This window comes from Sceloporus undulatus, chromosome 2, assembly GCF_019175285.1.
Source record: "Sceloporus undulatus isolate JIND9_A2432 ecotype Alabama chromosome 2, SceUnd_v1.1, whole genome shotgun sequence".
Lineage (NCBI taxonomy): Eukaryota > Metazoa > Chordata > Lepidosauria > Squamata > Phrynosomatidae > Sceloporus > Sceloporus undulatus.
In genome coordinates this window covers 58,101,320-58,115,259 of record NC_056523.1, presented here as the reverse complement: position 1 = coordinate 58,115,259, position 13,940 = coordinate 58,101,320, and the positions used below count along the sequence as shown (strand labels likewise).

Genomic DNA, 13,940 nt, shown 5'->3' with positions numbered 1-13,940 from the left:
CTACATTGAGTAGTTTGTAGTAGCTGAAACAGCCATCATTGTAAATTTCAAGACTACCACCACCAACAAAGGGGCTCGACAGACTGCCTGGGAAAGGCAGGCTGGAATCACCCCTCCTTGCTGTGCAGTATTGCTGCAGCAACCAAACGGCATGGCACTGCTGCGCAGCAGAAAAGAAGCCGCTTAGAGCGGCTCCTTTTTGCGACGTCGTAAGAGGTGCATCGCAGTCCTTACGACACTGCTTCTTTTTAGAGACGTGTGGGCGCTGAGACACCCACATGTCATCAATACGTTCCCTGTGTGGGTGGTGCCGCTCAAAAATGGCACCGCCTGCACGCAGTAGGGCTCAGGAGCATGTGGTTGGTGCACGCTCCTGAGCCCTACTATCATTGCCAGGACGTCACTTCCTGGTGGTGTGTACTGGGCCTCACTCTGTGGGAAGGGACATTAGCTAGATCCAGCAAAGTGACAAAAAGATAACTGGATTACACAATTAGATACAGGATGTATAATACTAGCCACTGGGAAATGTGCAGTGGTCATAGATGAACTCTCTTGAAGGCTGAAATTATCTGAAACCCAAGGGGAGCTATTTTCTATAGGGTTATTTGGGGCGGGGGGGTTCAGGCTATGTGGCCATGTTCTAGAAGAGTTCATTCCTGACATTTCGCCAGCATCTGTGCCTGGCATCTTTAGAGAATGCTGGCATGGAAGATAGACAGCCACGGATGCTGGCGAAATGTCAGGAATGAACTCTTCTAGAACATGGCCAAATAGCCCCCCAAAACACGAAAAACCCCTATGGATGCTGGCCGTGAAAGCCTTGGACTTCACATTGGAGCTATTTTCTCTTTCTTTTTATTTTTCTCCTTGTTACTTTTTTTTATAGCTCCTTTCTAAACTGTATGTGCCAACTGCCCCACCATGGAACTACCTGGTAAGATTATGTGCTCCTGTGAGGTTAGAGGGTATGGCGGTGGTACTAGTGCTTTTGCTGAGGAGCCAAACTAAATGTGCCAAATGCTTTAACATGATTTATGGAAGAGAACCATACCATGGTTTATGGAAGGCTGTGTGTGACACTGGCATAGGATCTCCCAGAAACAATGGTGGAGGCACTTTAGCTAACTCTGAAAGAGTCAGTATCGAGAAGATGAAGGCAACGGTAAACCACTCCAGGATGTCCTTTTCCTTGAAAACCCTATGATGAGACAGTTCAAAATGAAGGGGAAATAGTGCTGTAAGATGAGACCTCTGGGTCTGAAGACTCTCAACCAGCCACTGGGAGAAAGCAAAGCACAAATAACACTGTGTTATTCTAAATGACACTGTGTCACACAAATGGACTCAAGCTGAAATGCCCTTCAGCAGCTGACATGCTCAGATGTGAAAAGAAAGTCTTAAGCTGTACAAAATAGACAGTGCATCTGCTCTTTACATGGGCACGCCAGACGCGGCTTCCGGTTTACGTGAAAGCCGCGCTGTAATACTTTGAATGGCGCGCACAGCCACCGCATGCACAAGCCCCATTCACTATAATGAGGCTCAAGCATAGGCGGAATTCACCTTAAGCGGGGGTGGTGGTGGTGTCCCAGAACGGATCCCCTGCGTAAGGTGATGTTCCACTGTATAATAAGCATGTAAAATGTGAGAAGCAAGTGATAGACACCAACAATAACCACTCACCTGTATTCTGAAGTGGCAGTGACTTTTCAGGAAAGATACCATGCCATGAAAAAATCTACAAAAACAGAACCCAGTCCACAGCAGAATGAACTCGGATGAAATTCCCGTAAAATTCTTCATATAGATTCTTTTAATGTTTTTAATAACAGATCTAGTGTCTTATTAGTACTTTAAACCACCATCAAGCATTAATTTTTGTAATTATAATTTAATTAATTAATTATGTAATTAAATTTGTTATTAAAACTGATGTTGAACTACTATGGTCAAGTCTGGAGAATTATATATATATAATCCAGAATAATACGATTTAACTTCTATAAAATGTAGGATTTGTCAGAAACCATTAGGAGTTCTGAAGGCTCTACTTTTACATAGTAAGCCATTTTTTAAAAAAACAAAAAAAAAACACTTTAGTGTAATTTATTGAAATACCTTGAGAAAAGCGTAAGGCAGTATGCCAAAAAGATGAATTCAGTACATACATTACTTTTTAATAAATGAAGACAACCATTCCCCCAACATTTTGGCAAGTTGTTGTCTTTTGAACTGATTACATCCTTATTGTGGAGCCTTGTGAATTTTTACTGAAAACAAGCAACGCTGTAATCAGTGGGAATTATGCACAGGTAAGTGTGTACAGGAATGCGGCCTCATATACCTTCTATTGCCTTTTGTAAATAGTTCTACTGATCCAAAGTGGATGCTAAGCCATATTTATCTTGTTCTTAATATTCAACTTCCAAAATGAAGCAATTTAAATAAATTACAAGACTGAAATACAAAACAATTATCCCATTTAAATTCTGTACATACAGTAATATGTTCTAAAGAGGAAAAATAGCTTAAGAACTTTATAAAAATAGAAGTAAAATAACCTATGTTATATTGATTCTCTCAACATAATGACTGCAACACAATGACTCCTCTAACATCCAGCAAAACATGTACAAAGGAATGTTGATACTTTATTTTATTTCCCTAATTTTTCAGTAAACATGTAAAATATTTGAAATACACATTTTGGCAATATTTTATGAATAGTACTGCTTGCACTGAGGTTGGAATCTTATATGGCATGGAAAGTAAGTAGTAATAGTAGAAAAGATCCTTTCAGTGCACTAAACTGTACGTTAGAGTCGCATGAGCAAGAAGTAGATCAAATTAAACATTTCAGTATTTTTCAAACTTTCATTTAAAAGTTTGACCCCAAACTACTAATTTGATTGGCATTTCCCCAACTTCAAGGGTGCAGAGCTAACCAGAGATGTCCTCCAAGTATCATAAAAGAATAAGCCTAACACTTTTTGAGATGTAACGGAGTTGCCAGAGTTGCAGTACCAGTGGATACACAGACAGTTGTCTCGGGAAGCAAACAGGTTTCTCAATAAGGCAAAATTTCTTTGGATGTCTTCTTAGAAAAAATGAATGTGAACCAGAGCTTTAAATACAATTTGCAAATAATCATTTTTTTATTTTAATCATAATAAATTAACCCTCTTAAAATCTTAATAGTTAACCTTGCAAATTGTCGAAGGTGACTTCTCTGAACCGTGAATAAATGATAATTTTGTGAGCATATCTGGTGTGATCCCATTTTTCAGTTTTTCATAAGCATCTCAAATAACGCAGAAACTGCCTGGCCTTTGTTCTGAATCCTGGTTCTTGAGAGGGCACCCAATAGATTTGCTGTGGAGGAGGTCAGTAATAGTGCCCAATAACATAGCAGTGGTTGTTGTGGTCTGAGCAACTGGGAATAAGGGAAGAAGGAAGAGTTTAATTTAATTCCATGAATAATGTCCGAAACTCTGAATGACAATAGATGCAGCTAAAATACTGAAATATTGAAATGTAAATGCAAAACATTATTATGGATATTAGAGATCACCATTTCATACACAACTCCTGGCTGCGCACTCGGGCATGGCTGCATGAAAACAAAACTACCAGTTTTAACTAAGGACTTAATCGCACAGAAAATTGCAGGTTTAAACAGTGAAAATCATGTGGAAATCACATTATTGCAATTAATATTTTCACACACATCGCAATTAAAGAGCCATTATCCCAGGAATAAACAGGCAATAAACAGCAACAAATCATTCACGGGATTTTCCTGTGAATGATTTGTTGCTGTTTATTGCCTGTTTATTACTGGGATAATGGCACTTTAATCAAGACGTCATATGAAAATGTTCATCGTGAGTGCATGATTTTCACACAATTTCCACTGTTTAACCCCCACCCACCCCAATTTTCCCTGTGTGATAAAGTCCTTAGTCATTGGGGTGTATCAGGTTTACTTTTTTCCTGGAGGTTTTCAGAGGTCTTATTACAAATGAGTTAGAAAATTCACTATGACCTATTTATCTGCAAGAAAATTCAGCAGCGGTAGCACCATCTCCTTTCAGATTGTTTAGTTTGCATCTGGGTACTAAGGGGATACACATACTGCAATAGCCATAATTTAACTGTTAGATGCATTTCTTCCTAAAAACCTAAGAATCATTCTGCATTTTAGGATTGCTGCTGAGCTGTTAGCTTACCCTGTAGGTCTGGTTCCCAAATACTTGTACGTTGCTTGATTTCTCAGTGCTTTGTGAACAGATTCTACTGAAAACATGTCCGAGGTGATGTGCAAGTCCACTCTGTAATAGCTCATGCACACTTGCAAGTAGTCACCTGATGGTGTATGTCAAGTCACAAGGTAATGAACCATTTAATTTTAGCCTTTCGAGCTTTCTGAAACACATTTCAGACTTTGACAACCTTTAGAGATGCCTTGCATTCAGCTGCTATGTGAGAGGTCAAAACTGGGCACTTTATGAACAGAGACATCCATTGTATAATATGCATAAAAACAGTAGTATAGAGAATATATCTACCAGCAGGACATTTTAAGTAATTGGTCAAGTACCTCTCTCAGCCACTGAGACATTTATAGAATATCACAGGATTATAGTTGCCATACATTCCAAATTACGCACACTGGCATTTACAGTACTGTGGTCACAAGGTACAAATATAATAGTGGCTGAGTTGACATTGTCACAAAAATATTAAAAAGTGCTTCTTGCTCCATATATGGAATGCTGATACTGTACAGGTAAAACATAGAAGACCTCTATGAAGTTTTTGTCAGACATTGCTTTCTAGATCTTGGTCCTTCTCCCAAGAGTCTGTCTGTTCCATGTGGTCACAGTCAATGCTGATTTCGCTGGTGTCCATACTACAGTCAGACCCACTGTCTGACTGGTCCATTTGCTCAAGTTTTGATTCTTGCCGTGATATTCTGTTCCTGCTTGAGGATGTTAATAAACGTCCCTCAGAATCGGATAGTCCACCCTCTCCTGATGTGCACAAGACAGATTCTTTGGCTTGACGGATACAGTTGAGCCACTGCTGTTTGTTGAAGGTGTCATTTGCTTGTAATGAATGGGACTGGCTCTGAGATCCATTTTTGAAATTGACTCTGAAAAAATTTTTGACTGAAAGAAACCAGGCTTGTTAGTAAACAGGAACATGTTGGAAAGGATTTATATAGTATGTTAACAGTTGTGTTTTTTTATTTTAAAAAAATATTGTCCGAAGTGCAAATATTTGGTTTGTATCTTCACATCAAGTACTAAGGTCTGAAAGATCTACATGTTATCTGAAGGTTTCTTAAAGAAAATTTATTCTACACAAAATCCTAACAACAAAAAACCCACAATTTTTTTTCTGTGGTAAAGATCTATCTAACTAGTTAGTGCATATTTTCTAAAACCTTGGACCCACCATGCATAAGCCAGTTCCATCATTTAGTACCTCAGGCTCATTCATCTGCACAACACCTATTTGACAAAAGTGCCACATTTTCATTCTAAAAAAACTTTAATTCTTAGTTTCAATATTTGGTAATAAATAATTAAAAGGGTTCTTACTTCTCTCATTGTTGCTAAATGCACCACGTATGGATCCACCTAATCGCACCTCTCCATCTTGCAAGTCCTCCAAAACAAGATCCTTCACAGGGATGGGTTGACGATACAATTGGTAGCAGAGTTGTTCATTATGTGTAACTGTTCGAGTAATTACTAGCACTTCTTGGAAGAGAAAGACATGCAATTTCTGATAGCAAAGGGAAAAACGGAAATGGTCACTTTCAAAAGTTTTTCTGGTCACATTGCTTAGTACAGTATATACAATTATTTTTTTTTTAAAAGTACTCTTTTTAATTTGCTTTAAAAGCATCACATCTTTCCAAATTTTCACTTTAACCACATGAAACTACAGTATTTACAGTTAGGCTGTGCTTGTGATATTTAAAGGTATAATAATAATTTGGGATATATGGGAATTATGATTTATGAGTAACATTAGTACAAAATATAATACTATGGATTCAGTATGATGTGCTATGAGAGGAGGTCAATGCAGGGGTGGGGTGACTTTATGAGTTACCATACCGGGTGATGTCAGCCCTAGCGAATCAAAAACATGGCGAATACCTTGTTTCATAAGCATGTGCAATTCTAACCTCATACAAATATAGTTAAATATCCTGTATGGGACATCTGAACAGGAAAGCACATACAATCAAGTTTAAGAGAGGATCTAGGGTAATACAATAAGCCATAACTTTGTAAATTGCTAATTATATGAAAAAGTACAGCCTCTTTCTGAGACACTATAAAGAGGTTCCATTCAGCTATTCCTGTATCTCTGCCTGCCCATTTTAAACTCTATGCAGGGTTATAAAAATTGCAGTTTTATATTTCCAAATGTGCTGTTCACTTTATAAAATATCTAAGTATAAACTTAGTATGAACGGAGCTGGAAAAAAGAAGCAAGCCACAATTGCATGTTTTGAAAATGAATTCCTTACCACTCCTCTGTTGTTCTTTAGTTCACCGTGACAACATACAACACGTGACTCATCTATCAGGGAATCCTTTTGGCCTTCATCAAGATATATTAGCCTCTCTTTATAATACTGACATTCAGATTCACCTGTCTTCTTGTTGATTTCTGCCACTATGCCTTGGACAATATTAATCTGTGAAAAAGACCATTAAAAATAAATCATAGTTTTTCAGAACAATTTCATTGATGGGGAAAAAAACCTGAAGGTGAACAAAACTTTTATTTGTGGTATTTTTCTTCTAGATGTTAGAAGAAAATGCAGAATATATAGAGTTAGGTACTTCAATTTTGTTTTTCATTTTATGTTTTCAAACTACTCCACATGTTATATTTCAACACATGATCCATCCATGCAATGTACATATGTGCAGAAAATCTATATATAGGAAAAACTGCTATGTTCTATGTACAGTATGCCACATATATGCAGTAAAAAGGCAATTGAGTGAACAGAGCACCTTTATCACTGAACGTTTTCATTCAATTTATCTAATTCAACAGCTTAAATCTGCAACAACTTATACCTGCAAATAAACAATGGAGCCCTGGTGGCATAGTGGTTAAATGCCTGCAGCCACTCACTCACAAGGGCTCAAGTTTGACTCAGGCTTGCATCCTTCCCAAGTCACTCAAATGAGTACTCAAACTTTTGGGGGGCAATTAGCTTACACTTTGTAAGCCACTTAGAGAGTGCTTAAGTGCACTGATAAGCGGTATAGAAATGTACTTGCTATTTTGCACATTTTTGACAGTCCTCAAAGGTCACTCTCACAAGTCTGATGCTCAAATTGACACAATAGTGGCGGGAAATAAAATGTATTTCATATACCGTATTTTCCGGCATATAAGGCGACTCTTATGTGCCAGAATTATACCCCCGAGACAGGCAAATGACACCTCCCTGTCTCTGGGGTCCTTGCTGGGTCCTCTTCCAGCCAGCTGGCACTCGCACCGGCTGGAGGGGACCTCTCTGGAGGCCTGAGAGAGGATCCTCGGCGGCTGGGCTCTCGCCACCAATTTTTTCCCCAAAAAGCGGCGGGAAAACGGCTCCAGAGTTGGCTGAGCCAAGGAAAAGAGCCAGCCCCTTCTCCGCACTGCCGCCGCCGGGGATCCTCCGATCCTCCAGTGGCTTCAGAAGTCCTCCGTGGAAGCCACTGGAGGAGTGGAGGATCCTGGGTGGCGGCGGCAGCGGCTTCTGCAGAGGACTTTTGAAGCTGCTGGAGGATTGGAGGATGCCTGGTGGCGGCAGCGGCACAGAGAAGTAAGGGGCCAGTGAGAGCCTGGCTGCCAAGAATCCTCTCTCAGGCCTCCAGAGAGGCCCCCTCCAGCCGGCGCAAGACCCCCCTGAGGGCAGGCCAGGGATGCTGCCAGCAGACTACATGGGGGGTCGTCTTATACACCCGGTCGCCTTATATGCTGGAAAATACGGTATATTGTAAAGCAGGGGTAGGCAACCTTTTTGAGCCAGGGGCCGGGTTGCTGTCCCTCAGACAACTGGGGGGGCCGAAGCGGGGGGGGGAGAGCTTCCACCCTCTGGGGGCGGGGCCACATGCTGGGGGCGGAGCTTCCACCCTCTGGGGCGGGGCTTTCTCTGCTCCCTTTACTGACCTCCAGCTGTCTGAGAGACAGCTAGAAGTGGGGGGAGGATTGGGAGAGGGGGTGACAGGCGTTCACCTGCTTCTCCTGCCCTTCCTTGGCCCGCAGCTGCCTCCCAGAGAACCAGTAGGGGCCCATGAGGGGCAGAAACAACAGGTGCACGGCCCCTGCTCCTGTCCTCGGGGCTTTGCCAGGCCTGAGGTGTCCTCCAAAGGACACCTCAGGGCTGCCAAAGCCCCGCGGGGAGGAGGAGGCGTGTACCTGCCCTCTCCTCCTTGGCCCCTTCCTTCAGCCGAACGGGCTCCAAGGGGCCCTTTCGGCCGAAGGGGAAGGCCAAAACCACTCTCACTATTAAAGCACCTCCCTTCTCCTCCTGCTCCTTCCTTCCTCCTTTCTCCTCTTCTTCCTCATTCCTTCTCCCTCCCTCCCTTCTGCTCCTTCCTTCCTCCTTCTTCCTCCTCTTCTTCCTCCTCCCTCCTCCCTTCTCCTCCTGCTCCTTCCTTCTTTCTTCCTCCTTCCTCCTCTCTACTTCCTCCTCCTGCTCCTTCCTCCCTGCTCCTCCTCCTCCTCCTGCGGACCCCCGCCTCCCTCTCCCCAGGCCAGCGGCCCACTGCCTCTCCCCGCCCTCTGGGAGGGCCAAGGCTTCCCCACAGGGTGGGGGGAAGGCCAGCGCAGGCTGCCCCAGCGCTTTCCCAGTCCCTCAGGGAGGGCAGAGGCTGGCCCTGAGGGGTGGGGAAAGGCCAGCGCCGGTGTCCCCAGCGCTTTCCCCGCCCCTCAGGGAGTGCAGAGGCCGGCCCTGAGGGGCGGGGAAGGAGCGCGCCGGCGGCGGCAATCGGCTGCAGGGCCGGCCTGGGGCCGCTCCTACGGTGCCCGCGGGCCGGATGCGGCCCACGGGCCGTAGGTTGCCGACCCTTGTTGTAAAGAAAGCCCTACCATAATGCACCCACTCTCAGACAGTTACAGTGCTGCTGGAAACACTGGCAGCCTGTAAACATGGTATGTGCACCTTGTGGCCTGTGAAGAGAGCTATTACCTCCTGAGAGAAGGAATGTACAGGACTTCTTTTCACAATAAAAATAAGGGGTAACTTTCAGGCTATGAGGTTGTGTTCTAGAAGAGTATATTCCTGAAGTTTCACCAGCATCTTGAAAGAAAGCCTTCAACTTCACATAAGGGGACATCTTTAATTTTTGCCACTATTGTAATCATGATGGTCAAATGTAGCTTTCCCCAGGTTGGGATGGGATGCTATCTGAAGAAGTTGCTTGTTACGGTGTTAGAAATTTCTTTTTAGTAAATTAGTAAATTACTTCATTTCTTTCCTATATAATGTCTACTAAACGTAATGGGCAAAGATAGTTTTAATTACTATTAGATAAGGAGCACATAGTTATTTTTATTCTTTATATCATGACAGTTAGCCTTTTTCCTTTAAAAATTATTTGGAGATAATTTGATGGTAATGAATGGTTATTTACTGATGGCTGTTTTTACTTATACATCATCTCAGTGAAAAGATATGGTGGGGGTCTTTCTTAATTACAATTATGTCAATCTTACAAACAAATTAAGAATAAACTTAAGGAATGTGACTCTGTTATGGGTAAGAACCTTGAGCCAGTTGGGGCGACCTTTTATAGATTGCTGTTAAACATTATTTAGATGGTAATATCATTAAACACATACAGCTTCTTCAAGGTGCTGGTGGTCTGGATGATCATTTGGTGTGTGTCTCAGAATCTCTCTTAGTAGCAATGGGTATTTCACCAGACGGCTTCTTGGGATGTCAAGGAAGTTCCAGAGGTCCAGTTTGCGACTGAAAGGTGACTCTAGACAACGTTGTAGGAAATCATGTACTCGATGGTCCTGTTTTTTATGATCCAGCAATGCTTTAGCAGCTACTTGGTTGCTGCAATAGCTATCATAGGAATTCAGGCAAGGTAGCTAAAGAAAAATAAATGAAAATTATTTGTGGGGCATGCATTTGGCAAGGGTTTCTAATATATTCATCTTTAATTTATGTGCTCTCTTGCACCCCCCTCTCTCTCACACACACACTCTCTCTTCTTTGTTCTAAAAATACACTCCTTGCATAAATTATTTTTTACAAATTAGAGTTGGAGGACAATAGTTCTTGAATAGAAGTTGTTATTTCATGAGCTGGCAGAAATATAAATATTTTTGTGGCATTTTTTAATTATCAGACAATCAAGGACATTGCATTTAAGGACTGAGCATCACTATTTTAGGAATGTACATCATTGTCAGCTGTGTGGTTGCAACAGTAGATGCAGCTCTTTCAAGGCACAGAAACAGGAGCTTGTACATTTTTAGCACAATTTTAATATAAAATGAATAAAACAAAAAAGAAGCTAGCTGTAACACCTAGGAAGTGTCTTTTGGCCTTGCCAATGTGACACAAATATGGTTTTGATAAAAAGTTACATTAAGTGATTTTACACAAATATTGTTAGTAGATTTGTGAATCCTAACATCACTGCCCATGATTTCAACATTTTACTAGAATCAGCTATTATATGATACCCAAGTACACATATTACCCGGCTCTAAACTTTCTAATGATGAATAGTAAAAACAAAACATATTAATACATCTTATGCACACGTTCCATACCCAGCTCACAAGGATATGACCAACTGAATCTGTAGATCCATCAGCCTTCCTAACTTCTTTCAGTCTTCTAAGAAGATCTAATGAAAATGCAAAAAATGAAACAAACAAAAAGTTACTCAAAACCCCTGGATTGTAAAGACATATAACTAGTGAGGAGATTTTGGAGACTTTCAGTCCGTTACCTGTGTGGATCTGATTTTTTTGGGGGGGTACTACAGGGATAGAGATGCCTGTTCTTTCTGCGCAATGCCCCCCTCCTGATGTACTTTAAAACCCCAAAACCTCCCAATACAGGCATTCCATGCTTTAACATGAACAAACAGGATTACTAGCAGGATTACTAACTTCTGGCACACACCCCCCACAAGTCGATGCACAATGACTACAAAAGCGCTGGAACCTCTGGAGGACCACTGAGGATCTCAGTGCTGATGTCAATTGTTTTGTGTCTGGCTATGGAAGGGTAGCCAGACCGTCTCTGATCCTGCAGGTTCATGTTGAAGCACAAAATGCCTATGTGAGTAGGCTATGGAGTTTTATGGATGGTCTATGCTGAGGGGTTGATACACTGAGAGGATGTTGAACTGAAGCCACAATCTTTATCCATATTTATCAAATGTTCCTCACAGACACTGTGTTGCCATATTGCCATCTTCTGAGCTGTTGCTAAGCTCACAAAAGACAAAAGTACCACCACCAGTATAGTGCATGTATTTATTTCCCCCCTTGGAAAGGGGACACTTTAGCTCAAAACAAGAGAAAGAGTTAACTTTTTCTCTCTATTACCGCTGCTTCAGTTAGAATTAGAGCCACCTGCATCCACCCAGCAGTTCCTATTAGATAAAAAAAAAGTACCAACTATTTTAAGAGATCCAATGTGTAGCTTTTCTCTCTTTGGCTGAATCTACACTTTGGCCTGTTACAGACAGCCAAAATAAAGCTGCTTTGAGTCACAGTGGAGGTATGGTGTTTCAATGATGCATGCATCCTAAGAGTCCAGAAGTCACACCAAAGCCACGCTCCAGCCCTAAGGACTTGAGCGTGGCTTTGGTGTGGCTTCTGGAGTCTTAGGATGCATGCATCATTGAAACACCATACCTCCACTGTGACTCGAAGCAGCTTTATTTTGGCTGTCTGTAACAGGCCATGGGCTGTATCCCAGCTCCACTGTGTACAGTGGTGCCTCGGGTTACGAAATTAATTCGTTCCGCCATTCCTTTCGTAACCCGAAAATTTCGTAACCCGAAACACTTTTCCGTTAGCACTGGAAAGCCTATAGCTGCACTTTGCAGCATTTGAATTTCTCGCCTAAATGAATTTCGTAACCCGAAAAATATTTCGTAACCCGAAACAGTTTTTGCCAATCCAACGTTTTCGTATCCCGGAAATTTCGTAACCCGATCATTTCGTATCCCGAGGCACCACTGTAGTATCCCTGCCCTGGTTTGGCACATATGCTAGTACACACACCTGTTTTAATCCAAACTAAAATCAGTTTGAAAAATGACACAGAGCCCCATTATATAGCCACATTGGTGCAAGGACGTGTTGCTTCTCTGTGCACACACATTTGATGCATTAGTTTATGTCTGGTCACATGACCACAGCAGTTGCAGGCATTTTTTTTCAGGTGGGGATTCCCATAACACATGAACATATTTGATATTTGCTTAATCAAACAGCCTCTGTTTTCCCTTTGTTCTGTCTGCCCTCCTGAAGGAGGAGTTAAAATGCTGACCTGCAAATGTGTGCAGTGAAGCTGGCAGAGAAGAGGCAAGTAAAATGCTGATCTCTGGATGTGTGCATACAAACATCAAATCCCACTTCCAAAAAAACAACACTATCTTTTCCAAATGCTGATACAAACAAAGGAGCTACCCTTCTGGGGTGGAAACCATCAAGTAATCTAGGTAACTACCTACCAACCTGGCCCTTTCCCCTGTGCAATCCTAATGGCAGGGGGAGGCGTCAAACCACATATTTAAAAAACTGGGTTCTTCCCAAAAACAGTGAAGTAAACTGGAGCATTTAAAAATTGACTTAAAGCCCAGAGGTATCAAAAAGAAGTGTTTCTGCATCAGAAGGAGAGGAACATTGTGTGTTACAACAGAACAGTCTAAGATAAAGATGCATTATTTAGTCTATAGATTCAGCCTTTGTCTCATTCACTAGAATTAAATATTAAGAAGCTGAGATGCATACTTTTTAAAAACATGTCTATCAAAAGCCCTGATATATTGCGAACAAGTTTCTCTTATACTTAGATATCCAATTCTACACACTTTTACAACTTACATTTTACTGGGAACATATAATAATAATAATAATAATAATAATAATAATAATAATAATAATGCCCCGCTCCTCTGCGCAATGCAACTGGAGCGGCTTACAACATTAAAACATACAATCCATATCCCACAAACCCACCCACGCATAAAATACAATTAAACAATTTGCAATATAAAACATAGCTTAAAATAATAACACTGACAAACAATGACTACAACAAAGAATCAGGGATAAATAGGTTAGGCTTACTTCTGGTGGCCAGGTGTCTATTCAGGAAATGCCTGCCAGAAGAGATCTGTCTTAAAAGCTATTATTATTTTACTTTTTGTTTTACCATTTAAACCAGATATGAAATGCAAACTTCTGGTAAATTCAACTTCTAGTGACATTTAAACCCATTCTCAGATGCGGGTCAGTACTAACATTTAAAACTGGCAGTTGTTTAACTCAACAAAGCAATATCAAATAATCAATCCATAATGTCAATAAACAACTAATCTTCCTAATTTGTTAGGGAATATTCCTGTTTATTTCAGCTCATGAATGGTTTTTCTGCTGTAGCCCCTTATAAAATTTGCAGCCCTGTGCAGTTATTCCAACATTTGAATAGAAAGAATTATACCTTCATGTAGAGGAATTAAAGAATCCAGTGTTCCAAAAATTTGGTTCAGCTCTTGTTCTGACATTATGGAGAGCTTAAGCATTGGGTCATGGTAAGCCTGTAAAAACAAAGAAGTCATAAACACATGTTTGAAATGGAAGGCGAGTGATAATCTTTAAACTATGAAATTTATAGCTGAAGCTTCAGTTTAGAATTCTTATCTAAA

The 13,940-nt window shown here is 41.2% G+C and overlaps 1 protein-coding gene across 4 annotated transcripts in view; it reads right to left on the bottom strand.

Moving 5' to 3' along the window:
* Positions 1–1,951: 1,951 nt before the first annotated feature.
* Positions 1,952–13,940, bottom strand: part of ARHGEF3 (Rho guanine nucleotide exchange factor 3) — a 50,490-nt gene continuing 38,501 nt past the window's right edge. For 3 of the 4 annotated variants that reach the window (XM_042454469.1, XM_042454468.1, XM_042454467.1), the window contains 6 exons: positions 13,736–13,832; positions 10,822–10,898; positions 9,874–10,131; positions 6,554–6,724; positions 5,610–5,796; positions 1,952–5,174 (listed from right to left, as the gene is read on the bottom strand). In XM_042454469.1, the coding sequence (XP_042310403.1) occupies positions 4,825–5,174; positions 5,610–5,796; positions 6,554–6,724; positions 9,874–10,131; positions 10,822–10,898; positions 13,736–13,832 (1,140 nt within the window). In that variant the 3' untranslated portion in view covers positions 1,952–4,824. The remainder of the gene's footprint in view (positions 5,175–5,609; positions 5,797–6,553; positions 6,725–9,873; positions 10,132–10,821; positions 10,899–13,735; positions 13,833–13,940) is intronic. The other variant, XR_006102456.1, reaches the window with a different exon arrangement.